At 36.9% G+C, this 26,513-nt stretch overlaps 2 protein-coding genes and 1 pseudogene across 5 annotated transcripts in view; 2 read left to right on the forward strand and 1 right to left on the reverse strand.

Annotated features, from left to right (window-relative positions):
- The window catches only part of TTC37 (tetratricopeptide repeat domain 37), a 112,177-nt gene that overhangs the window by 84,589 nt on the left and 1,075 nt on the right, over nucleotides 1-26,513 (reverse strand). For 3 of the 4 annotated variants that reach the window (XM_042943801.1, XM_042943781.1, XM_042943809.1), the window contains exons 1-3: nucleotides 9,375-9,458; nucleotides 3,072-3,138; nucleotides 758-901 (exon numbers count right to left, since the gene is read on the reverse strand). The gene's annotated coding sequence lies outside the window, so the exon portion shown is untranslated. Of the gene's footprint in view, nucleotides 1-757; nucleotides 902-3,071; nucleotides 3,139-9,374; nucleotides 9,459-26,513 lie in introns of those variants that run through there. The other variant, XM_042943792.1, reaches the window with a different exon arrangement.
- LOC122223002 lies at nucleotides 4,471-4,861 on the forward strand (annotated as a pseudogene).
- Nucleotides 9,655-26,513, forward strand: part of ARSK (arylsulfatase family member K) — a 42,086-nt gene continuing 25,227 nt past the window's right edge. The window contains exons 1-3 of the mRNA XM_042943821.1: nucleotides 9,655-9,822; nucleotides 15,611-15,740; nucleotides 21,352-21,511. Of these exons, the coding sequence (XP_042799755.1) occupies nucleotides 9,685-9,822; nucleotides 15,611-15,740; nucleotides 21,352-21,511 (428 nt within the window). The 5' untranslated portion in view covers nucleotides 9,655-9,684. The remainder of the gene's footprint in view (nucleotides 9,823-15,610; nucleotides 15,741-21,351; nucleotides 21,512-26,513) is intronic.

The raw sequence follows: 26,513 nt of genomic DNA on the forward strand, positions 1-26,513 counted from the left end.
TTTAATGTTTGTTTTTGAAAGAGAGAGAGACAGAGCACAAACAGGGAAGGGGAAGAGAGAGAGAGGGAGACAGAGAATCTGAATCAGGCTCCCGGCTCTGAGCTGTCAGCACAGAGCCTGACGTGGGGCTTGAACTCACAAACTGTGAGATCATGACCTGAGCTGAAGCCGGACGCTTAACTGAGCCACCCTGGCGCCCCTAGTTAATTTAATTTTAAATGAACTAACGTACCTTAAGATTTCACAACTTACTCTGATATCGGGTAAACAAGTCAAATTCAATCACAACTAAATGTTGAAAAAAAGAAACACTTGTATTTTTTGATAACTCCACTGAACTCCAATCTCATCAGGAAACAAACCTGGGTAAATATGAAGTCATTATAGACTGCAGATGTTCACAGTAGCAAGATGAACCAAGAAGATGGCTCACTGACATGGTACAGTGACACCCTGTATACCCAAAGAGGCTAAAGCAGAAGTGCAGATCAAAGGAGTTTAAGAAAGTAAGGAATAAAAAGCAAAAGAACAACAACAACAACAACAACAACAACAACAACAACAAAACCCAATCCTTTTGACTTAAAAAATGTTAGGTGGAAAGTAATACAAAAATTAACATATCATAAATCAATTTATCTGCAACTAGAATCAGGTTCCTTAAATACACAGAAAAATGACTTTTTGCCTAATTATGTTAATTACACATTAAAGCAGCATATTTCATATGCTCTTATTTTAGAAACTGCTCTCTTACCTGAGTTTATCTTGGTATACATTTATAGATGCAAACTTCAGTATTTCTTTTTTCTATAGCCTACAGACTTTGACCGGAACAGGCAATAAATTTCAATGCTGATTTCAAATTTTCTCACACCAAAGTTATCTTGGCTAGGTAACTCTGCAGATTAAAACAGAAGATAAATCAATGATGATAACAACTAATCTGGACCAACAGCAAGGGATTACAAGAGACATCCAAGGAGGGAAAAAAAAAAATTAAAAAGGAACAAAAACAGTTTTAAGTCTAAACAAAAGCAAACGGAAGAATTCAACTTTACAAGGAAAAGGATCACCATCTTTTCTATCATCCAACACTTGAGTGGAAGCACGTTCAAACAAGGTAAAACTGGGGTGCCTGGGTGGCTCAGTTGGTTAAGTGGCCAACTTGGGCTCAGGTCATTATCTCACAGTTTGTGGGTTGAGCCCCTTGTTGGGCTCTGTGCTGATAGCTCAGAGCCTGGAGCCTGCTTCGGATTCTGTGTCTCCTGCTCTCTCTGCCCCTCTCCTGCTTGCTTTCTCTGTCTGTCTCTGTCTCTCACAATAATACATTTAAAAAGACAATAAAAACAAGGTAAGACCAGCCATCACTTATCCTACATGCAACTCCCAAACTATGCACTGCAAATGACACACACACACACACACACACACACACACACACACACAGAAAAAAGGGCTCTTGTTCTAAAGAATATAATCTAAATCAAAAGAAAGACCTAAGACATATGAGTCATTAGAGAATCAAACACTAACTGTGGATAATGAGTACAACTGCAATAGGAGTTCAAAGAAGGAAAAGTGTGATGTGAAGTAATTAAGGGGTACTAGGAAAACACAGAATTTAAGAATGTTGGGAGGAAAGAGATTGCTCCAGTCAGAAGCAACTGCATTAGCCAAGGCAGAGAAATAGGAATGAACACGTGTAGGAAACAATGAGAAAACTGAGCAGTGTGGAACAAAAGGGACTTGCTGAGGACAAGAAGAAAACGAGGCTTGGTGGATAATGTAGAGCACGAGACTACAGAAGACCTTAAACGTCAGACAGACAGACAAGTTTAGATTTAAATACAGCAGCCAACACAGAGCTGTTAAATGCCTCTACATGAGTTATTTTTAAAGACCACAATAGATAAACTCCATTGTTCCATTGGTAACCAATTAATGTTTAATACCCTTCCATATCCCTATATGTCCCTACAGGTAATTACAATTACTCTTGCTGCAGTGGAATCGCTATTCTTCTCTTCCTAATCCTTCACGTGATTTGGAATTTAGCATAATATGCTAGCACTGAGGCCCTCTCTCTTCACAAAACATTTATACAGGTAGAGATATACAGACATGGACAAGGTAGATATATAGACATAGATCAGTTTCAGGAGATTAACCTATTTTTGAAAAGACAAAATAATCTGTCCCTTTCTAGGCCTAAAACCTTCTTCCTATTTTGGGAGCTGGGGTGGAGAAGAGAGAGGCTCATCCATTCATTTTCTAAAAAAAGTTTTCCTAAGTACTAACCTTCTACAAGGTATCAACAAACAAAGGTAAAAATCTACTTAAAAAATGATTCCATGTAACCACATACACCTGTATTTGGGACATTTCCCTCTGTTTCAAGCACATCCAAGATGTCAAAGTAAAATCTAGCTCTCTTAAGTGTCTTTAATATTCTTCCACAAAGTGTGTTTAATGGTCATCCACAGCCGCACCCACTTTCCCCTGACAATCTCTCCTATTTTTTTCTTCTCAATCTCATGTCATTCTTTTAAAAAAAAAAAAAAAAAAAAAAGCATTCGTTTTTGCACACTTTCACTCAGTTAAAGGGTTTATAGTACCAAACCAAAAGGGTTTTTATTCAACATATCAAGCATAGAAAGTAGCAACAGCTGCACTTAAAAAAGTTAGAAAGTATCAAACATGCCAAAATGTTAAACCTCAAAACTAACAAATGTAGGTGGATGAATTGCTACACACCCCAGCTAAAGCTATGGAACCTTCAACTACATTCTGTTGTGCACATACAAAGACTCCATACAGCAAAAGTAACAACAACAAAACAATAAATAATAATAATAATGACAATGGAAACAAATTACACAAAAGCAAAACATGATACTTTTAAATCTAGTAACAAAAGTCCAAAGGTATTTTGTGATGACCTATAGTCTGGAGTAACAGCCTAGAGGTATATCATCCCACACTTCCTCTGAAAGGAATTGGTAAAAACAATCATTAAGTAAAAACAGACTCCAATTACCTGTTACATATTTAGCATTCTGGACACTTACCTTTTACCTATTATCTTCTACCTTCTTTTTGACTTGAATTTCAGATTGTTCCTTGACCATTATCCACCTAAATAAAGTAAAACATCAAATAGTTAAGCAAATAAAAAGGATGATAACCCAAAACTATGAATTTTTTAACATACCAAATTCAGGTTTAATTTTCATAATTCATAATTTAAAACACAAGAAATAATTAGGTATAATTTTTCATCTTTTCTTCTTTCCCCATTTTTCTGAATTGGTCCGTGTTCCCACAGACTCTGGTGATAAAAGGAACATCCATAAGCAATCAGAAAAATGCTCAAAAAACATTCCAGAAACTCAAAATACATTAACCACAGTATAAAAAATTGAGCCAAAACAAGAGTATCAACTATCTCTATGCTACTTTATTTTGAATCAAGGACAATTAATACCACTTATTTACTCCCTATGTGGAGCCCAACTACACTAAAGTGACCCTGTTTTATGCCATGTAAAGAATTATAAATATGTAGGGATGCCTGGGTGACTCAGTTGAGCATTTGACCTCAGCTCAGGTCATGATCTCGATGTTCATAGGTTTGAGCCTAATGTTGGGCTCTGTGCTGACAGCTCAGAGCCTGGAGCCTGCTTTGGATTCCATGTCTCCCTCAATCTGCCCCTCCTCTACTCGTGCTCTCTCTCTCTCTTTCTCAAAAATAAATAAACATTAAAAAAATAAATTAAAAATCAAATTATAGGGGCCCCTGGGTGGCTCAGTTGGTTGGGCGTCCGACTTCGGCTCAGGTCATGATCTCACAGTTTGTGGGTTCAAGCCCCGCATCAGGCTCTGTGATGACCACTTGCCACAGCCTGGAGCCTGCTTCAGATTCTGTGTCTCTTTCTCTCTCTGCCCCTCCCCTGCTCACACTTTGTCTCACTCTGTTTCTTAAAAAAAATAAATAAATGTAAAAAAATTTTTTTAATAAATAAAAATAAAAATAAAATTATAAATACGTAAAACGTTGCCCACATCATGTAACTAAATTTATAATCTAATGAAACTAGAGAGCACTTTTTAAAATGTCAAAAATCCCATCTAAATAACCATCTGAAATATTCACACAAATTCAACATGATATAATTCTAAGTATCTTTTGATGGGCTCTCTGGAATAAATTCTATCAAAATTAACTCAGAATGTTTCATGGACAGAATGGAAGTGGCTTCAAAGAACTGAAAAGAAAAAAAAAAAGCCATGCTACTTTAAACAAGGAAATAAAATTTAAGTGAAGCAGGTGGGGGTGAACAAAAAAGAGAAAGTGAGTTTACTGGCAGTATACTTAAATAGAGTGGTTAGTTCCAGAGAAAACAGTCTTACTATTAAGAAAAAAAGTACTGGGGCCTTCTCTTTCCTCCATCTTTCCATGCCACCACAATGGTGCTCATGAATGTCCTGGCAGATGCTCAAGAGCATTAACAATGACAAAAGAGAGGCAAACGCCAGGTTGTTACTAGGCCATGCTCCAAAGTCATCATCTGGTTTCTAACTCTGATGATGAAGCATGATTACATTGGCAAATTTGAAATCACTGATGATCACTGAGCTGGGAAAACTGTTGTGAACCTCACCAGCAGGTTAAACAAGTGTGGAGTGATCAGTTCCAGATTTGATGTACAACTCAAAGATCTAGAAAAACGGCAGAATAATCTGCTTCCATCCTGCCAATTTGATTTCACTGTACTGACAACCTCAGTTGGCATCAGGGACCAGGAAGAAGCAAGAGGAAAACACACAGGAGGGTAAAATTCTGAGATTCTTTTTCTAGGGATGTAATACAAGCATGCAAATAAAATGCCTCAATGTAAAACAAAAACAAAAGTATTGTGATCTAAATAATGTTTAAGAAAGTAAAATAAAAGTTAAAATAAGAGGGGCAAGGAGGGAAAGTAAAATAAAAGTAAAAACCTGATTCTATCCATTATACTAACTTCTCTGAGCTCCAAACCAACCTGACTGTAATTTATTACTCAGTCACTTCAACACTGTTCTTACAAAATACCCTAGATTTTGTCAGCCCCTTCATGATACCATACCCACTCACAAAACCACAACTTAATCAGAAACATCTGGACTCCAGTACAACCCGACCTTGGACACCTTACTTAACTACTCCAAGCCTATTTCCTTATTGGTAAAGTGAGGATTATATCACTTACTTCATATGTATGTAAATGCAGTGCCTGAATATGTTACACAGTTGACCCTCAAATAACACTGGTTTGAGGTCCACTTAGAAATTGATTTTTTTCTCTTTCTTATGATTTCTTAATAACCTTTTCTCTAGCTTACTTTATTGTAAGAATACAGTATACAATATATATAACATACAAAATTATGTGTTAACTTTGTATTATCAATAAGGCTTCTAATCAACAGTAGGCTACTAGTAATTAGGTTTTTGAGGAGTAAAAGTTACACATGGATTTTTGACTGCTTGGTAGGGATCAGCACTCCTAATTCCTACATAGTTGAAGGGTCAACTACATATTAGTTCTATTCTCCTTATCTACTTATGTCCTTATCAATCAACTTCACTACTTTTTTTTCTATTCGTAACCCACATGGTTACTACAAACTTTCTCTACACATTTAAAAACCCTAATGTGTATCAAGAAGTAACTTTCTCACCAATGTTCCTCAAAAGATGCTATCACCAAACACAAGTATCTTCTTTGAAGCACATGAATACTAGTCCAGAGTAAAGCCTGCAAAAGAGATCACTCCATCCTCTGAACGACTGAAACATTTATTATTTGAGCTATTCAATTCAAACTTAGCCAATATTTTTTTACTATGCTATACTGATGTCTCCTGACTCCCAGATCAATAAATCCCCAAACAAAAGTATTATATCTTCGGAGCTCCTTACATCCCAACAAGTATTGAGTAATACGTACTCAATAAATGGTGGATTATCCAGCTCCGAAGGCCTACTCTAAACATTTAGTTTTCCCCCTTCCAAAAGGCAGTAGTTCTCAATTTGCTAAAATAAGAAAGGAAGTAACTCTTTTCAGTATCAGCTCACATTACTTTTTTCACTATCCCCCAATACTTTCCACTTATACATCTTTGCTTCTCTCATTCAGCCTGTTCATACTTGCTTCTATCTACTCAAATGGTACATGTAATCAAAGCCAAATTCAAGTGTCAAGCATAAAAGCTTCTCAGATGAATCTCACTAGTTTGAACTTCTAACACTTTTATTTTTATTTTTTTAAGTTTATTTACTTATTTTGAGAGAGAGAGAGAGAGAGCGAGAACGAGCATGAGTAGGGGAGGGGCAGAGAGAGAGGGAGAGAGAGCATCACAAGCAGACTCAGCACTGTCAGCACAGAGCCCGACCTGGGGTTAGATGTCACAAATCATAAGGTAACAACCTGAGCCAAAATCAAGAGTCAGACACTTAACCAACTGAGCCAACCAGGCACCCCTGAACTTCTAACACTTTTAATCTATACTAACATTTCCAAAAAGTATTCCAAGGAATATTCCTATGCTTAAAGGTATTAATACACCATTTACTAATTTTGTTAATACTACACATTATATATCTCAGTCTTTTACAGTTATTCTAAATGTATATTAGCACTCTAAAGGTTCTGAGAAGTCCAAAAGGCCCAAAGATATTTTAACCTAGCATTTCTAAAACTTGTTATGATGGAACATTTACTTTAACAAACAGCAATTTTGAAGCACATGAGCATCCTCCAAAGCATAATTTGGGATAGTCTGGGTTTTATTTTTGTATGCTTGGCAAATAACTATATTTTTTATACCTTTTATACTGTCATTAAATTTAAAGGTAATGTGCTTGTTTTCCACAACTAAACTGGAAGTTCCTTAGAGGCAAAGACTATTTCTATTACTCTCTTTTATTTCCTACAGTGTCTAATACATTGTAGATAATCAACAAATATTCACAGAATCACAAATGGTGAAGACAATCCTGAATTTATTCCATGTACTCACTAACTTCACACTTGGCCTCCTTTTCCTAAGGCAGAATATAGTGCTGGGGGTACAATGGATATTAAAAGAACTATAAAGAATCATAATCTATACCAAGACCTTTCAATTGAAGATCTTTCAGAACTGCAGTTAACTATCTCACAAAAGTAAGAAATCTCTAACATACAAATCTTTAACTGATGATTTAAACATACATGTAATGGAATGCTTACCCTCACTGCGACACATATATAGGCATATGCACACATAAAGACATGCACAAACACCCCACAAAAGTACCTTTTCGGATAGTTACTGATTTGTAAAAATGCTTTATGTCCACAAAAGAGTAATCAAAATGACGAAGAAACGTTACAGTTATATAATGAGCCGAAGGAAATGGGGAAGGCCTTGGGAAAAAAAAAAAATTGGTGAAGAAAGAAACAAGAAGTATTGTTGAAAAGGAGATTACCCAGGTAAAAATGAAGAGAAATGGACCAATGAATGATTAAAAGAAGAGGGAGACTGACTTCAGCTCAAAATAAGAACTTTTAATAATTAAACATGACAAATGTGGAACGGGCTGCTCAAAGGAAGTGCATTCCCATCACTACAGATAAAAAAGCACAGACTGGACAATTCACTTGGCAGGAATGTTGCAAGAAAAAGTGAATGTCAGATGGGAAGTAGGACTAGAAGCCTCTTAAGATTTTTCCAGCACTGTATCTCTGGGGCCCTAAAATATCCATCTTGCTCCAACTCACTGCAGCACCTGCTCCTATGGGCACTGCCAAAGGGAGAGAGAGGAAAAAAGAGATGTGTTCCTGTCATTCTAACCAGGACTTCAGAATATATGTCCTGTGAAAACAAGGCCATAGAGAGTAAACACTGTTCACAGAAATAGTACCACACCACAGATAAATATAGCTTTTACAAATCTAAAGGTCAGTTGACAATGTTTCTATGATAAGATGCATTCCACATTCAGAATTAACTCGAAACAAATTTTTGAAACATATCCTGATCCTGAGGTAGCCTATGTACATTACCTCCCGTACCATACAACTACAATTTCATGGATGTTAGTTTTGTTTCCCTATAGCGTAAGTTCCTTGTGGAAGGGAACTACTGTTTATGTTTGTATTCTCACACAGGGCTTTAGAATGCTTCTTAAGAATTTGTCTATACAGGGACGCCTGGGTGGCTCGGTCGGTTGAGCGTCCGACTTCAGCTCAGGTCATGATCTCACGGTCCGTGAGTTCAAGCCCCGCTTCGGGCTCTGTGCTGACAGCTCAGAGCCTGAAGCCTGTTTCAGATTCTGTGTCTCCCTCTCTCTCTGCCCCTCCCATGTTCATGCTCTGTCTCTCTCTGTCTCAAAAATAAATAAACGTTAAAAAAATTTTAAAAAAAGAATTTGTGTATACAAATAGAGTTTAGGCTCAACAGAAGGTCATGAAATTTTATAACTAGGAACAGAGAACTGCAGTGAGTTAGGGCACAGACTACTGAAGTTCAAATCCTGCTCAGACTGGCTCCCTGTATAATCTGGGGTAAATCATTTAACCTGTCCAAGCCTCAGTTCTCCTATCTGCAAAATGATGAAAGTGAGGATCACAGAGAATATTAAATTGAGTTGATTCTATGTTAAGTACCGCAATTTCTCCTTTTCCTATCAAAACATTAACACGACTAACGTGACGAACAAATTATATAACTGAAACTATGATAATGAAATAAAAATTTGGCTCTGGGGCAGAAATTGGCTTCTTCCAGAATTCTCCAAAGTAGCTCAACAGTCAAGAGAGACCAGTGATTTTTCTGCAGCAGAACAATGGTATTCTGAACCTGTGCCGATTAATCCAACTAGTCACACAGCTCAACATTTCTTCCTGCGAGAACCTGTTCCCCTTCTCTCCTTTGCACTTTGAAGGCAAGATGCACCTAAGCTTTTCCCCGTCTAGAACATGATTACTAGGCCCCGCGCCCCGCTCCCCACTCCACGGAGCACGATCAATCCTACTGCACTGACAATAAGATGTGGCAGGCTAGCAACTTCCTCAAGGGAATACATTCGAGAGCCCCACGAATCCACATCGTACCTGAGGCTGTAGAGTCAGAAGCCCCACAAAGAACCGCCCCATCTAACTTAAGTGACAGACGCGCTGCCACCTCATCATCGCCTAGTTCACGGTCTCGGCTGATACTCAGTCATGCCTGCGCGACACAAAATGAGCAGCCCCGGCCCCTGACACTATCTCTCGCCAGTTATCATTTCAACCGCGTACTGCCTCCAACTTCTGCAAAAGCTACAGCGAGCGACCCAAACCCACCTGGGACAGATGCTTCTCCTCCAAACGCCAAGGCAGCAGTCCGAGCGCATGCGCATTCCGCAGGCATCGCTCACGTGACTGAAAGTGGCTGAGTTTTAGCACGCTCGGTATTTGCTTAAAAGGTCTTAATGTGAGTTAAGGAATGCCCCCTGTGCGCATGTGTCCATGCGCAGCCCGCTGGGAATTGTAGTTCTGCCAGTAAAACGCTAGAAGGAAACCAAACTGTGAACTGTGTGATCCCCGCCCACCTCTCTCCAGAGGCGTGCCTAGAGGGAGGCGGCGGCCCAGCGCCGCTGAGCCGCTCTCTGCAATGCTGGTGCTGTGGATGTCGGTGGTTGCAGCCACAGCGCTGGCAGCCCCAGACCCCGGGGCAGGTGGGCAGAGGCGAGGAGCTGCTGGGGTTTGGCCCGTTGCACCCAACGTGGTGCTAGTCGCGAGCGACTCCTTCGTAAGTACGGAGAGGCAAGGGAGGGGGCGTCCCGCTCCAGACTAGCGACCGTCCTACAGCTTTTCCTGTGATGCAAGCTTTGAGGAGCAGAATCTGAGACTTCCAAACGTATTTTCCCCGAGGCAGAGTAACAATTCCATTTTATTTTGAGGTCCCACGTATGCACGTACACCACATACATTTAAAACAATACTCTAGTAAATAAAATGTACTCTGATAGAATCTTTGCAAAAAAAAAAAAAAATTAATGCTGGCCTCGACCCACATAATTATTTTACGACTACTAATATACTTTCTGTCCATACTCTCGTTTGTTTCGATAGTGGGGGAAAGTAACATTCTGCATCTCCATAAAAAGGTGTTAGCTTCCTAGCGGTCGTTTCCCACTTCATCTCAAGTTTGCAGGAATGTCAATACTTTTATCACCCAGGTTATCTGATAATCCTGTTAGTGCTGATTTAAGTGCAATAGTTGTCATTTGATCCACTCCCCATTTTAACAAAGATATTGTGTGCGTGTGTTATTGCTGTTGTTTACTCCCAGACTTCAACAGTTTTTGGTACTTCCCCAAGCCATCATCAGAAAGAATACTACTGTCAACATTCCCTGAAACTTTTAGTATAATCCATGATTTAAAAACTACTGCTTGGACAAATATTAGGTTAAAAGTGATAAATCTAGTTTATTATCACTGGGTGTTACTGTGGTCACATAGATTGTTGGTATTAAGCATGTCTGCACCAAAGAGTGCTTTTAATCACTGTATTCTATTGGTTTTCTCATTGATTAACCTGTGAAGATTAAAGTCACATAATCTGGATATGCCCGTAGGACTTGCTGAGAAAATTATTAAAAGTAATCTTTATGATTATCTAAATTTAGGGAACAGGCAATATTGGAGATTAACATGAAAGAGGTTTCTTAGAGAGTGCTCCTGAGATCAAAGGGAAAGGAAGAAAGAAGGATTGTGTAGAGAAGTTTCAGTTCTGTTACTGTCTCAATAGAAGCCTCAGATGACTTTATGGGTAATTCTCAAACTAGTAAAATGTTTCAGAACTGTTTCCATTTGGGGTGAGGGGATCCAGGCCCTTATACCCTCATGTTGGATGGCCATTAGTTGTGCGCTGCTCCCCGAAAGGGACATGATTTTGGTCCAGGCAACTGTCTTTAGCAGCGGCAATCTTTCTTTCCTAAAGGGAATTCGCGTGGTGTATCACAGAATTCTAGAAACTTCCAAAGATGACTGAAATATTTTTTCCACTATAGTATGAATACATAGGTTTTTATATATTTGTGTTTAAATCCTTTGCATTCATTATACTTACTAATGTTCAAACTGTCCTATATTTGGTTTGTGAAAGACACTTCAGGTTGTTCCTGAGTCCTTTTGACCCATTCAAAATAATCTTTAGCAGCTTCCTTTGATAGACTTCCACATCCTTCTTGTGTATTTCCTGTAGTATCTTGTGTGTAGAGACTAGAATCCAGGTATTCCCATTTTTCATTGCTTTTAGACCTTTCCAATGGACAGATCTAGAAAGTATATGTATTTATTTATTTTTATTTTTTATTAAAAATTTTTTAACGTTTATTTATTATTGAGAGACAGAGAGACAGACCATGAGCAGGGGAGGGGCAGAGAGAGGAGGAGACACAAAATCCGAAGCAGGCTTCAGGCTCTGACCTGTCAGCACAGAGCCCGACGTGGGGCTCGAACTCACAAACCGTGAGATCATGACCTGAGCCGAAGTCGGACGCTCAACCGACTGAGCCACCCAGGCGCCCCGAAAGTATATGTATTTAATTTGATTTTTGCACTTTTATCTGTTTTATACTATTTTGGTTTCTAGCTACATTAATGTAATTGTTTACTTTATTAAATATATGTATATTTTATATATACTTACACATATTTTATACATATTTGGGTAAAAATGTATAATATATAAGCATATACATAGTATCTAGGGCTCCAATCACCCTTACTCTAGATCACTAGTAGGGGAAAGGTTTAATCCCAGGAGAGACAATCCAAAAGGCCAGACAAGTTTCTGCAAAGCAAGCAGAAGGAAGGAAATAATAGCAGAAATTAATGAGTTAAAGAGTATTATAACGGGGCGCCTGGGTGGCTTGGTCAGTTAAGCGTCCGACTTCGGCTCAGGTCATGATCTCACGGTCCGTGAGTTCGAGCCCCGCGTCGGGCTGTGTGCTGATGGCTCAGAGCCTGGAGCCCATTTCAGATTCTGTGTCTCCTTCTCTCTCTGCCCCTCCCCTGTTCATGCTCTGTCTCTCCTTGTCTCAAAAATAAATAAACGTTAAAACAAAAAAATTAATTTAAAAAAAAAGAGTATTATAACAATAGAGAAAAACAATGAAACCAAAAGTTGATTTACTGAAAACATCAACAAAATTGACAAACCTTTGGCTAAACTGACCTAGAAAAAAAGAGACAAGACCTGACTTACTAAAATCAGAAGAAAAAGAGGGAATATTACCTTGCAGAAATAAAGAATTCTCAGGGAATACTGTGAACAACTGTACGTCAACAAATTAGGTAATTTAGATAAAATGAACAAATTTCCAGAAAGGCACAAACTACTGAAACTAACTCAAAAATAAAAACAATCTGACAGACCTATAACAAGTAAAGAGATTGAGTTGGTGATTTTAAGACACCCACAAAGAAAAGCTCAGACCCAAATGTCTTCACTGGTTAATTCAACCAAACATTTTAAGAAGAATTAATACTGGGGCACCTGGGTGGCTCAGTTGGTTGGATGTCTGACTTTGGCTCAGGTCAGTTTGTGAGTTCAAGCCCCACGTTGGGCTCTCTGTGCTGACAGCTCGGAGCCTGGAGCCTGCTTCGGATTCTGTGTCTCCCTGTCTCTCTCTGCCCCTTCCCCACTCATGCTCTGTCTCTCAAAAATAAATAAAAATGTTAAAAATATTTTTAAAAATAAAAAAAAGAAGAATTAATACTAATTCTTTATAAACTCTTCCAAAAAATAGAAGAATGCTTCCAAATTATTTCTATGAGATCAGTGTGTAGCTGATTTCAAAGCCAGACAAATAACATCACAAGAAAACTACAGACTAATATATCTTCTTAATATAGAAGCTCCACAACAAAAATACTAGCAAGTCAGGGGTGCCTGGGTGGCTCAGTCAATTAAGTGTCCGACTCTTTATTTCAGCTCAGGTCATGGTCTCACAGTTGTGAGATTGAGCCCCACACAGGGCTCCACACTGGGCATGGACCCTGCTTAGGATTCTTTCTCTCCCTCTACTGTTCGCTCTTTCTTGCTGTCTAAAAAAATAAATAAAAATAAAATACTACAATTTGTTTAAAAAACACTAGCTAGTCAAATTTAGCAATATATATAAAGCATTATATACCATAACCAAATGGGATTTATCCCCAGAATGTAAGGTTGGTTTAATATCTGAAAATCAGTTGTTTTATAATACACCATGTTAATTGAATAAAGGGCAAAAGCCGCTGATCATGTCAGTAAATACAGAAAGAACACTTGACAAAATTCAACAACCCTTCATGATGAAAGCACTCAACCAACTAGAAATAGAATATTCTTGACCTGTAAAGGGCATCTGCAAAGACACCATAGCTCTAATCACTTTAAACACATTCCATATTAGAAACTTCCCCAAATGGGTCAGTTATCCTTTCCCCCTCTTGCCCATCCCCACCACTCTACACTTTCAATACAGATGAAGTCCTTGTGCCAGTCACAGAAATGCATAAAGAAATCACTAACACGGATTTTAATATGATGCATGAATTACTGGTAAACTGCAGTAGTCATCTGCAGTGGTAGTTACACCAGTTTAAATGGTGCCTACAGAACTTGGGAGTCCTCAATCTTTGAATTATATAGCATCACAGTGCATCTGCCATGTGATCTCCTGCTCCAGTCCTCCCACCAGATTAGCCTGGATTTGTCTAGATTCCAAGAAGTGATCGCAAATGGTTGTTATCCCCTATGTCCAAAAGATTATAAGAATAAAACATGTAGGCATTTCGGATTTCTGAAGATAAGTTTCTAAGAATTTAAATTTGTGGATTTAAAGAAAGTCTTATGAGGGAAGAATATACACTTTTATCTTGGGCCTCCTCATTTTCATCGTTCAGGAAATCAGCAGTTATTTGCTTAGAATTCAGTGATACTCCTGCTGGAAGTGGTTCTTTATTTCAAGATACAAGTATGCTCTAATTTTTTACATCTTAAAAAAAAAAATGAACTTTAATCCCCCATTCTCCTATAGCCAATAGTCCATTTCCTGACATCCATCCTATTTTTCTGTTCACCTTTGCAAAATCATTTCTTAGAAGAGCTTTATTTACCTGCTGTCTCACCTTCCATTCTCTTCCCCATTCTAGTTTAGCTGGCCATTCCCACCACTTAAGGTGCCCTTCAGATCACCACCTGTCTCCATACAACCAATACCACTGTGCACTTTCTGGCCTTATTTTAGGTAGCCTCTCAACACAGCTGACATTACCTCTTTCTTGACACACTGTTTTCTCTTGGTTTTCATGGTCTTGTATCATCTCCCTCCCTTTTTGGCCATTCTTTGTTTCCCACCTCCTCTTATTTGGGAATCCCCAGGGTTCCTTGCTTTCCTCCTTTTCACTTTTTTCCTAAAAGCTTTCATTCAGTAACATCGTTTTCAATACCATGAATATGCTTAAGATTCCCAAGTTTATTTCACCAGAGTAGATTTTCCAAGCTCCAGATTCCTCTCTGTAACCAACAGCCTACTTTATATACCCATTTGGAAATCTCAGACATATCAAGGGTTTATGTATATCCCATATTTGGATGAACTCATTTTTAAAAGTATATTTTTACTTATAATCATAGTGAAAATATATAATAAATACATCTCCAGGCCTAAAATATTCTTTTTTCTGTCTTTGCTCTTTACCAAGAAGATTTCTTCAATTCCAAAAAGCATAACACCTCTTCTAATCTTCATGCCTATTTATCCACAGTGGCCAAGACATCTTCACTTTTGTCCAGCCTAAAGAATTGCTGGACTTTTCTCATTCTTGCACTTCCCAGAGAAACTTTCCCTGTTCACTCCATTTAAAATATATATCCCTCATTATTCTGTATCTTAGGGGTTTTTTTTCAAAGCACATACCACAATTTGTAATTTTTTTTTAAGTTTACTTATTTTGAGAGAGAGAGAGGGAGAGAGGATGAGTGGAGGGGCAGAGAGATGGAGAGAGAGAGAGAATCCCAAGCAGGCTCCACACTGTTAGTACAGAGCCCAATGTGGGGTTCAAACTCATGAACCATGAGATCATGACCTGAGCCAAAGTCAAATGCTTAACCGACTGAGCCACCCAGGTGCCCCCACAATTTATAATTATTAATGGTTTGTTTACCAGTATATTTTTTGCTTCTCCCACTAAACCATAAGCTTCAAGGGCCAGGGACTCTGTTTTTTTTCACCATTCAATTTCCGGATCTTTCACAGTACCTGACACACAGTAAATGCTAAGTAAATATTGATTCCATCAATCCATCATGCCCCAAAAGAACTTTCCAGAGAGTCCTTTATTATATTCAAATGAATCTGAGTACAACACTAAATTCTTAATATTATGATACTAGTAACACTATGCTTGGTTTATCTTTTGAGGATCCTTAGGATCATATTGAAGTCTTTTGCTTACTTGTGAATTTTATGGTTAAAATTAAAGGAAATAATTTTATTCTTTTCTAACACAATCAGTATTAATTAAATTTCTTTATTCCAGGATGGAAGGCTGACATTTTATCCAGAAAGTCAGGTAGTGAAACTTCCTTTTATCAACTTCATGAAAGCACATGGCACCTCCTTTCTGAATGCTTACACAAACTCTCCAATCTGTTGCCCATCACGTGCAGGTATGAACACGCTCAAGATTAATGGAAGTGGCCACACACATAAAAATGTTCTCACAATTTAAAAGATTATGCCCAAAAGTAGTATAGTAAGTTATATTTTTCATCTAATTAAAAAAATTTTTTTTTTAATTTAACTGATGTGTATTTTAAGGTATGTATTGAGGTTATTGGAATTTCTAATTTATTTTTCAGGCGTAGTAATTTTTATTATCCAAAGTGGTGTTGAGTTCATGTGTTACTGTTTCATTTCCTTATGACTGGTGACTAAGAATCTCTGGACTATCCAAGCAAGGAGGAAATACTCCTATTTCCTAGAAAAGTTGTATCTTTAAGAAAATTTTCAGTAAGAATAGAGGGGGTTGGGAGGGACTTCAGAGCATACACAAAGTAGTTAGAATTTTCATACATCAGGTTTCTCTGAATTTTTCCATATTATTTCAGATTACAGACTGAAAACAACTGATTACAGTTGTTTGCTTTGGGGTACACAAAACACACGCAACTGTTTGCATCTGTCAGGACATTCCTGACATGATCTTCTCTGTGATTTGAGTCCCAAGTCCCTTCACGTTCACTGCCAGCACAATCACCTATGTAATCACCAGTGATTAAAAGAAACCCAGGTTAAAGGAAACCCAGTACTCTAAATGATATTTCAGTGAAGGCCCAGGTATATTAAAACAGTTTTGTATGTTTTTTTTTTTTTTTTTTTTCTCTATTGAGCAAGTGGAATGAGCAATGGACTAGGGTGAGGTGTTGTCCTAGATTATAATCTTCAGTGGGCCAAGCAAGTCACTTAGTTTCCTTATCTACAAAAGGTTGTATATGCTGTGTACCTCACAGGGTTGTTCCCTGCATCAAATAATGAATAAAATAATGAATAAAATGGCAATTAATGAACTCTAAAGGTTTCAGAAATGTTAGCTGATGCTTTTCCTAAAAGAACTATATTTTGAATAGTTTGAACACAGAGAAGGAACAATAGTAATACAAACTAATGTTTGTTGCATTATTACCCTGTGCCTGCCAATATTCTAAGTGCCTTACATGTCTTAATTTATACAATAATAACATTTCCATGAAGTAGATATTGTTACTACCTCCCTTTTGCATATGAAAACAAAAGTACTAAAAGGTTAAGTAACTTGTCAAAGGTCACTCAGTCATTGGCATTATTCAGATTCAAACCCAGGTAACCCTCATCCCACTTCTCAAAAAGAAAGCATTGTGTAGGATGAGAACAGAAAGCTTATTTAACCCTACCATGTGTACACAAAAATGGAAAGAGAAAAGGATTTTCCCCCCAGTTTTGAGATAATTGACATATAACATTGTATTAATTAAGGTGTATACAATATAACAACTTCATATATGTATATATTGTGAAATGATTATCATAATAAATGTCATTAATATTCATCACCTCCTATAATTAAAAAGTTTTCTTTTGATGAGATCTTTTAACACCAATTCTCTTAGCAACTTTTAAATATCCGGTATTGTTAGCTGTAGTTGCCATGCTATACATTATATCCCCAGAACTTACTTATTACTGTGAATTTGTACATGTTTACCACTTTCATGCATTTTCCCATCCCCACCCCTACTTTTGACCATCATAGTCTTTTATGTTTCTGTTTGTTCCATCTTTTTAGATTCCACATGTAAGATCATACACTACTTGTTTTTCTCTGTATGACTTCTTTCACTTAACACAATGAACTAAAGTTCCATCCATGTTGTTGAAAAAGACAGGGTTTCCTTTTTTCATGACTAATATTTATCCCTGTATATATGTGTGTGTGTGTGTGTGTGTGTGTGTGTGTGTGTGTGTGTGTGTGTATGTATACACACACACACACACATATATATATGAGGTAGATATAGATACATGGCATTTATGCATTCATCTATCAATGGACACTTAGGTTGCTTCCATGTCTTGACTATTATGAGTAGTGCTCCAATGAACATAGGGGTACAGATATCTTTTTGAGATAATGATTTTCTCCTTTGGGTATATACCTAGAAGTGGGGACTGCGGGACTGCATGGTACTTCTAGTTCTAATGTTCTTGAGGAACCTCCATACTGTTTTCCACAGTGGCCTCATCAATTTTCATTTCCAACAACATTGCACTGGGTTCTCTTGTCTCCACATCTTCACCATGACTTGTTATCTCTTGTTATTTTTGGCAGTCATTCTAACAGGGGTGAGGTAATACCTCATTGTGGTCTTGATTTGCATTTCCCTGATGATTACTGATACTGAGCATATCTTCATGTAGCTGGTTGACCATTTCTATGTCTTTGTAAAACTATTCATTTCCTCTGCCCATTTTTTAATCTCTCTCTTTTTTTTTTTTTTTTTGCTATTCAGTTATATGAGTTCTTTTTATATTTTGGATATTAATTATCAGATGTATGATTTGCAAATATTTTCTCCCATTCCACAGATTGCCTTTTCATTTTGTTGATGGTTTCCTTTGCTGTGCAGAAGCTTTCAAGTTTAATGTAGTTCCACTTGTTGTTATTACTTGTTTTGCCTTTGCTTTTAGTGTGAAATGCAAAAAACTTATTGTCAATTCTGATGTCAAGGAGCTTACCCCCTGTTTTCTTCTAGTAGTTTCATGGTTTCAAGTCTTACTTTCAGTGTTTAATCCATTTTGAGTTTATTTTGTGTATGGCGTAAGACAAGGGTCCAGTTTTCCCATCACAATTTATTGAAGAGACGGTCCTTTCCCTATTATATAGTCTTGGCTCCTTTATTTTAAATTAATTAACTTATGTGGGTGGGCTTATTTCTGGGCTCTCTATTCTGTTTCACTGATCTGTGTGTCTGTTTTTATGCCAGCATGCTTTTTTCATGGTTATACCTTTGTAATATAGTTTGAAATTGAGAACTGCAATGCTTCCAGCTTTAGTCTTCTTTCTCAAGATTGCTTTGGCTATTTGGTGTCTTATGTGGTTTCATACAAATTTTAGCATTGTTTATTCTATTTCTGGGAAAAATGCCATTGGAATTTTGATAAGGATTGCCTTGAATCTGTAGGTTGCATTGGGTGATACAGACGTTTTAATAATATCAATTCTTCCTATCTGTGAGCACAGAACATCTTTCCATTTATTTGTGTCTTCAGTTTCTTTCATCAGTGTCTTAAAGTTTTTAGGTTACAGATCTTTTCCTCCTTGGTTAAAGTTTTTCTAGGTAATGTATTCTTTTTGATGCAATTATACGTGGGATTGTTTTAACTTCTCTGATAGTCTGTCATTAGTATATAGAAACGTAAGTGATTTTTGTATATTGATTTTGTATCCTGCAACTTTACTAAATGCATTGAATAGTTCCAACAGTTTCTTGGTGGAATCTTTGGGGTTTTATATATATATTATATGTATATAATCTGCAAATAGAGACTGTTTTACCTCTTTCAATTTGGATGCCTTCTATTTCTTCTTCTTGCCTAATCGCTCTATCTAGGACTTCTACTGTGTTGAATAAGAACTGTGAGAGTGGGCATCCTTGTCTTGTTCCTGAACTTAGAAGAAAAACTTTCAGCTTTTCACCACTAAATATAATGTTAGCTGTGGACTTGCCATACATGGATTTTATTACATTGAGCTACGTTCATTCTATACCTCTATACCCAGTTTGTTGAGAGTTTTTATCATGAATGAATATTCAATTTTGTCAAATGCTTTCTCTGCATCTATTGAGATGAGCATATGATTTTTGTCCTTCATTTTGTTAATGTGGTATATTATGTTGATTGATTTACAGATGTTGAATCATCTTTTTATCCCTGGAATAAATCCCAGTTGATCATGGTATATGACCCTTCTAATGTATTGTTGAAATAAGTTTGCTGATATTTTGTAGATGATTTTGCACTATATTCATCAGGAATATTGGCCTGTCATTTTCTTCTTTTGTGGTGTCCTCCTCTGGTTTTGGTATCCGGGTAATGTTGGCATCATAAAATGAGCGTGGAAGTGTTTCTTCCTCTTCTCTTTTTTAGAAGAGTTTGGAGAAAGGGATTGTTATTAATTCTTCTATAAATGTTTGGTAGAATTCACCAGTAAAGCTTTCTGGTCCTGGACTTTTCTTTGTTGGGAGGCATTTGATTACTGATTCTATCTCCTTATTCATAATTGGTCTGTTGGATTTTCTATATCTTCATGATTCAGTCTTGGTAGGTTGTATACTTATAGGAATATATCACTTCTAGGTCTTCCAATTTATTGGCATATAATTGTCCATAGTGGCCTTATAATTAATTGTTTATATTTTTGTGTCATCAGTTGTAACTTCTCTTTCATTTCTGATTTTATTCATTTCAGTCGTCTCTTTTCCTGGTAGATCTAGCTAAATGTTTATCTTTTTGTTTTATTGATCTTTTGTTTATTGACCTAAATGTTTATCTTAATTTTATTGATCTTTTCCATTTTCTTTTTTAGTATCTATTTTATTTATCTTCACTCTAATCTCTGTTATTTCCTTTCTTCTACTAACATTGGGCTTAGTTTGTTCTTTTTCTAGTTCCTAGAGATATAAAGTTAAGTTGTTTATTTGAGCTCTTTTTTCTTAATGTAGGCATTTAACTCCTACGAACTTCCCTCTTAGAATGCTTTTTCTGCATGCCATTAGTTTTGATAGTTTATACTTCCATTTTGATTTGTCTCAAGATATTGTTTAATTTCTCTTTTGATTTCTTCTTTGACCCATTGGTTGTTCAGTAGCATGTGGTTTAATCTTCACATATTTGTGAATTTTCTGATTTTCTTCTTATAAATGACTTCCAGTTTCATACCTTTGTGGTCAGAAAAGATGCTTGACATTTCACCTTCTGAATTTATTGACTTTTTTGTGGTCTATCATATGATCTGTCCTAGAGAATGTTCCACATGCACTTAATAAGAGTATATATTCTGTTGCTTTTAGATGGAATGTTCTGTAAATGTCTTTTAAGTCCATCTGGTCTAATGTGTAATTCTGAAGTCCAGTGCTACTTTATTGATTTTCTGTCTGGATGATCCATACATTGTTGAAACTGGTGCATTGAAGTCCCTGCTCTTATTGTATTGCTGCCTATTTCTCCTTTTAGGTCTGTTAATACTTGAAAAAGGATTTATTGGTTACAATCATAGTTGTAGAAATTAAGAGCAAAGACATAGTACACTTAAATTTTTCATAGAAAGCCAGTACATAGACAAGGATGGGGGAAAATCCATCATGATGTTGGAAAAAGATCTATACTTCAATTGACTGACTTGGAAAATAAATACTTAGTGATTACTTTTATGATTGAAAGAAGACTTTATAGTCCAACAGGCCTTATCCATAATTCCAGCTGTATTTGCCTTAAACAACTTAACCTGTAAGCCTTAGACACTCACCTGTAAAATGGAAATAGTAACTCCTTGCAGAATTCTCCACTTGATAATACGAGATAACAACCAGAGATGTTATGCAAAGCACCTAATACAGGTTATGTCTGACTCCACAGCATGAGCTCTAAAGTAGTAGATTCTTTCTCTTGCTATAATTGTCTTAATAATTAAAACAAATCAATAAGCTTTACACCAGTCCCAATTTCTTTGTTTCCCCCCAGCAATGTGGAGTGGCCTCTTCACTCACTTAACAGAATCATGGAATAACTTTAAGGGCCTGGATCCAAATTATACAACATGGATGGATATCATGCAGAAGCATGGCTACCGAACACAAAAGTTTGGAAAACTGGACTACACTTCAGGACATCACTCCATTAGGTAAAAAAAATACATAACAAAATAATCTAATATGCTACCCTCTGCTATAGCACATACATGTACTCTTTTTTGACTTTCGTTTTTTATTTTTCTACAAAGGTGAAAGTAAATCTCTCAATCCCTTGATTGTGTTAATTTGGCTAATATCTCACCTTTCTTTAATCTTCTTAAAATATCAAAGTTGCTAATACGCTAGTAATTTTGTTTTCTTAAACATCAAAGGTCTTTAAAATTGTTTAGTCCAAAATTTATTCTGAGTTTTTGTTATACAATGTCTACTTTCTTATTCACTATACAATCTTTTTTAAAGACCATAATCTTCTTGGTACTTGCTTTTGTCAGTTATCTCCAATGTCAGCCTATTATAACTTTTTTTTTTCCATTTTATTAAGTCCTCAAAAACCAGGTAGCCAAGCATAGTGGGTAAGAGCAGAAATCTGGAATCGGATTCCCTACTTATAAATCTTTGTTTCTCTGTTTACTGCTGACCTCTAGTAGTACAATCTTGGGAACATTATCTAAGCTAACTTAACTTTAATTTCTTTATTGTGAGGATTAAATGGAATGAGATCTGCAGAAAAAAAAAAAAAAGGCTAACACAGCAGATTTGAGATGGCTATCCTTAGAAAGGCCTGCTTTCAAGAATGGCCCTTGGCTTATATCTGGTAACTTGAATTTCAGGAGTATTCCCTCTATTCCCTGATAAAAGTGACTTATTATGTACCTAGAGTGTAAAATGTGATTTGTGCTGAACACCTGCTTTCCTTCTGAGAGTCTGGGATTTTGGTATGTGGTAGGCAGAGGGTGATCGGCCTCAATAACAACTTGGGTACTAATGAGCTTCCCTGATAGACAACACTTCACATGCATTGTCATGTTTGATGCTGGATGAATTAAGTGTGCTCTTTGTGACTCTACTTGGAAACTTGTAAGTGGTTTGCTATGGACTTACCCTAAATACCTTTCCCTTTGCTGATTTTGCTTTGTGTCCTTTCACTATAATAAATCATAGCCATGTGAACAACTACATGCTGAGTCTTGTGAATCCTCCTAGCGAACTTGGGTATGATCTTAGAGTCTTCCAACACTGTCACCCCTGGCATAAATACCTATTAAAGGCTTAGAGCAGTACCTCTTGCCTAACAGGTGCTAATTGAGGATTATGGCAGTGGTAGTAGTGATGATGATAATTCTAAGGATTATGGTAAGAACCAGAAAATAAATTAAATAAAATAATAGTGAATATAGTGAGGTAAATAGTGTTACCCAAAACTTCATGTCCCCCTGGAACTTCAGAATGTGACCTTATTTGGAAATAGATCCTGTTTACAGATGCAATTAATTAACGGTTCAAGATGAAGTCATCTTGAATTTAAAAGTGAGCCCTACATCCAATGACTAGTGTTCTCATTAGAAAAGAAAAGGACATAAATACACACAGAAGGCAGTGTGAATGAAGATGGAAGCAGAGACTGGGATGATCACAGCTATAAACCAGAGAAGAGGAAAAAAAAAGGAATAATTCTTCCCAAGAGCCTTCAGAGGGAGCATGGCCCAGCCAATACCTTGATTTATGATTTCTAGCCTCTAGAACCGTGAGAAAATAAGTTTGTTGTTTTAAGCCACACTTTTTGCAGTAATTTGCTACTGCAGCCCTAGGAAACTAATACAGTGAGTTTTGGGTAAACAGATACTAAAATAGAATAATCTGAGTATTATTAGTCTTGCTCTTCTGGGTAATGTCAAATTTCTTTCCTTTTCTGTCCTCCAAAATCTGAAAGATACCCATCCTGAAAACCCAGAAGGGACCCTCACATCTCCTCCCCACCTCTGTCTTGTAATCCATCACCAGATGTTGTCAGTTCTACTTCTAAAATAGATCTCCAGCTTATTCACTTACAATCTCTATCAAGCCACTAGCCTCTCCTGCCTAAAATATTGAAGTGGCCCTCTAACGTTTCCCCTACCTCACCCTTTTGTAGGCAGCCAGAGTGATCTTTTTAAAATAAACATCTGATCGAGTGACTTATCTGCTTAAAATCTTTCAGTGTTTTGTTTTTTGTTTTTTTTTTTCCTCTGTAAGTAGGCTAAAATCCCAAATCCACAACATGGTTTGTAAGACCTTACATGATCCAGTCCCTGCATGCCTCCTGTCTCATTTCATACCTCATGCTCTCCTCCTCAGTATGCAGTTTCTCCTTCATTTCTTTCACGTGTCTTCACTAGCTCTGGACCACCGCACAAGTCTGTGCACAGAGCTCCTCCCCCACTCTGTCCAGTAATGCGGCAGAAGAAAAGGGTAGAAGCAGAGGTAAATGTAGTGGAAGGAGCACAGACTTTGAGTCCCACCAGAACTGTTAAACCTCCAACTTCCCCGCCTATCATCCTTGTGACCATGGGAGAGTTACTTCTCTAAGTGTCAGTGTGCTTCTCTGAAAACTGGAATTAATAATAAACACCTGAGTGCACCCCGCTGGCTCGGTTGGGGGAGCATGTGACTCTTGATCTCATGATCATGAATTTGAGCCCCATGTTGAGTATAGAGATTACTAACAAACTTTTTTAAATCTTAAAAAACTAATAATAATACCTATCTCATTGGATGATTAGGGTTTTAAATGAGTTAATATAAGAGATCATGTAAAAAGATTAAATAAGGGGGGGGGGTGGGTGCCTGGGTGGCTCCGTCAGTCAAGCATCCAACTTTGGTCATGATCTCACTGTTCATGAGTTCTAGCCCCTGCATCGGGCTCTGCACTGAGAACTTGAAGCCTGGAGCCTGCTTCAGATTCTCTGTCTCTCTCTCTCTCTTCCCCTCCCCCTCTGTGTACACACATGCACATGCTCTCTGTCTCAAAAATAAATAAATAAAACATTAAAAAAATTTTTAAAAAGATGCAATGAGGTAATATGAAGTATTTAACAATGCCTGGCACAGAATAAGTGTTTAATCAAGAGGAAAATTATTATTATAAAAATGGCTTAACTAGAATTATAGTTTAATATTTACATAATGCTTTCTTTTTTCTAAAGTGTGTTGCACTGCTAATTATTTGGTGCAGTTTCACAAATTTCTTTTTAAAATTCTTCTACTTTCTAGAAAGTAAGCTTAATCCAAAGTAAAATGTAACTATTCTTATTATCCTATCCTATCCTATTGTCCTCTTGTTTTCTCAGTTTCCTCAGCCAATCCCATAATAAAAAGAATCTAAGATTGAATGCCTCATACTCCCTGTAACTATCATTCTGTATGTGACACAGTTAAAATATGATCTTAATTTTACTCCTCAGTGGGATAATAAAGACCGTTTCTCTTTTTCATTGCTTTATTCCCACTGCCAATATGGTGCCAGTGCATTGTAGGCACAGAATTAATTGTTGAAATGAATGAGATAGAAAGTTACATTGATCTATATAGCTTATTATTTGATAAACATTGATGTTTTGTTTAAATTATGGTTTAAAATCAGTAAAAGGAAAAGAGCCACTTCACTGTTGATATTTAGGACATCAAAGATGGTTTCCAGTAAAATAATTGCTTGTAGCTAATTTTCATATCTCACCAGAGCTTAGAAAATTGAAATAACCTCTCAGGATTATTTGTGTTAGTGCTGTATGTACCCACACAGTCATTTCGCTGACAGATAGGTCAAGGTAGCTGTTAATAGCGTATCTGCAAAAATTATATGAATTATGCCACATTATCTTTTATATTTTCCATTCCATTTTAAAAATTGGTCTCAGGAAAAAAAAGTCTCTCAATGTCAAATTTAATAGGGGTATTTACTATTTTGATAGACTGACTCTCAAAGTCAAAACTTGTTTTTATAACTCTGCTGCCTTTCCCACTGAAATTGGCCATTTTTTAACCTACTTGTATTTTCAGGCAGCATTACAAATTTCTTTAGTTTATTACTACAATATCCCATCTTTCTTTTTTAGGCATCAAGTAATACTTTCTTCTTGTATCAGTTTAGGAACACTAGTCCAGCTATGTGTCCCTTCTGTATATAATATACTACACCATCCTGGGATCTTTAAAGGCTTCACACTTGTATCTTCCAGACAACTGTTAAACAAGTAGTGGTGGTAGTACTCATTAAGATTCTACTTACTAATTATAAGACTTTATGCAAGTTATGTATCTCCTTAACACCCCTCACATGGTATGTATTATACCTATAATATGTTTGATTAAGTTCAAATATGCTGTATCTTATTAGCAACTGAACCGAAACATTTGTATTTAATTCATAGGGTGTTTTGGTAATTTTTACTATCAGGTAAAACTGTTTGCCAGTATATTCTCAATATCAAACACAGTGATTCTCAACCAAGGGCAGTTTTGACACCCCACTTTCCAAACAGAAATCAGGGTAGGGGCAGAGAGAGAGAATCCCATGCCCTGTCAGTGCAGAGCCCAGCATGGGGCTCGATCCCACAAACCATGAGATCATGATGTGAGTGAAACCAAGAAACAGATGCTTAACTAACTGAGCCACCCAGGAACGCCAGACTCTATTTTTAAATGATGGGAGTAGAGTAGTGATCAAAACACAAAAATCTCTAAACTCGTGGAACTTACATTCTAAAGGCATCACAAGCCAATTTAAACAAGCTGCTGTCTTCTCTTTCCTAGCTAAAAGTTTAAAAGTTTAAAACCTAAAATCAAAGCCTCTATTATCTTACTACTACTAGAATTTATCTACATTCTCAATTCATGTAACTTCATGTTTTTCTGAAGCCAAGTCAGAATAGGCAATTTTCATTCCTCTGAAACAAATGAAAAATAAAGTCCTACTTCCAAAATGAGAGACTCGCTTTGCAAAATTCTTAAGCTTGAACCTCTTGGCAAACAGCAAAGTGAAGCAAATCATGAGCTGATGAAATCACCCTTCCTGTCCCCAGTTAGGCTTTCAGATCAGAAGCACAGACTTTCTCAACAGAATCAGAGCGACTAAGAAGGAAGAGATAGAACTCAGAATAGCAACTGTAGAGCCCT

The sequence above is a fragment of the Panthera leo genome, chromosome A1 (genome assembly GCF_018350215.1).
Source record: "Panthera leo isolate Ple1 chromosome A1, P.leo_Ple1_pat1.1, whole genome shotgun sequence".
Lineage (NCBI taxonomy): Eukaryota > Metazoa > Chordata > Mammalia > Carnivora > Felidae > Panthera > Panthera leo.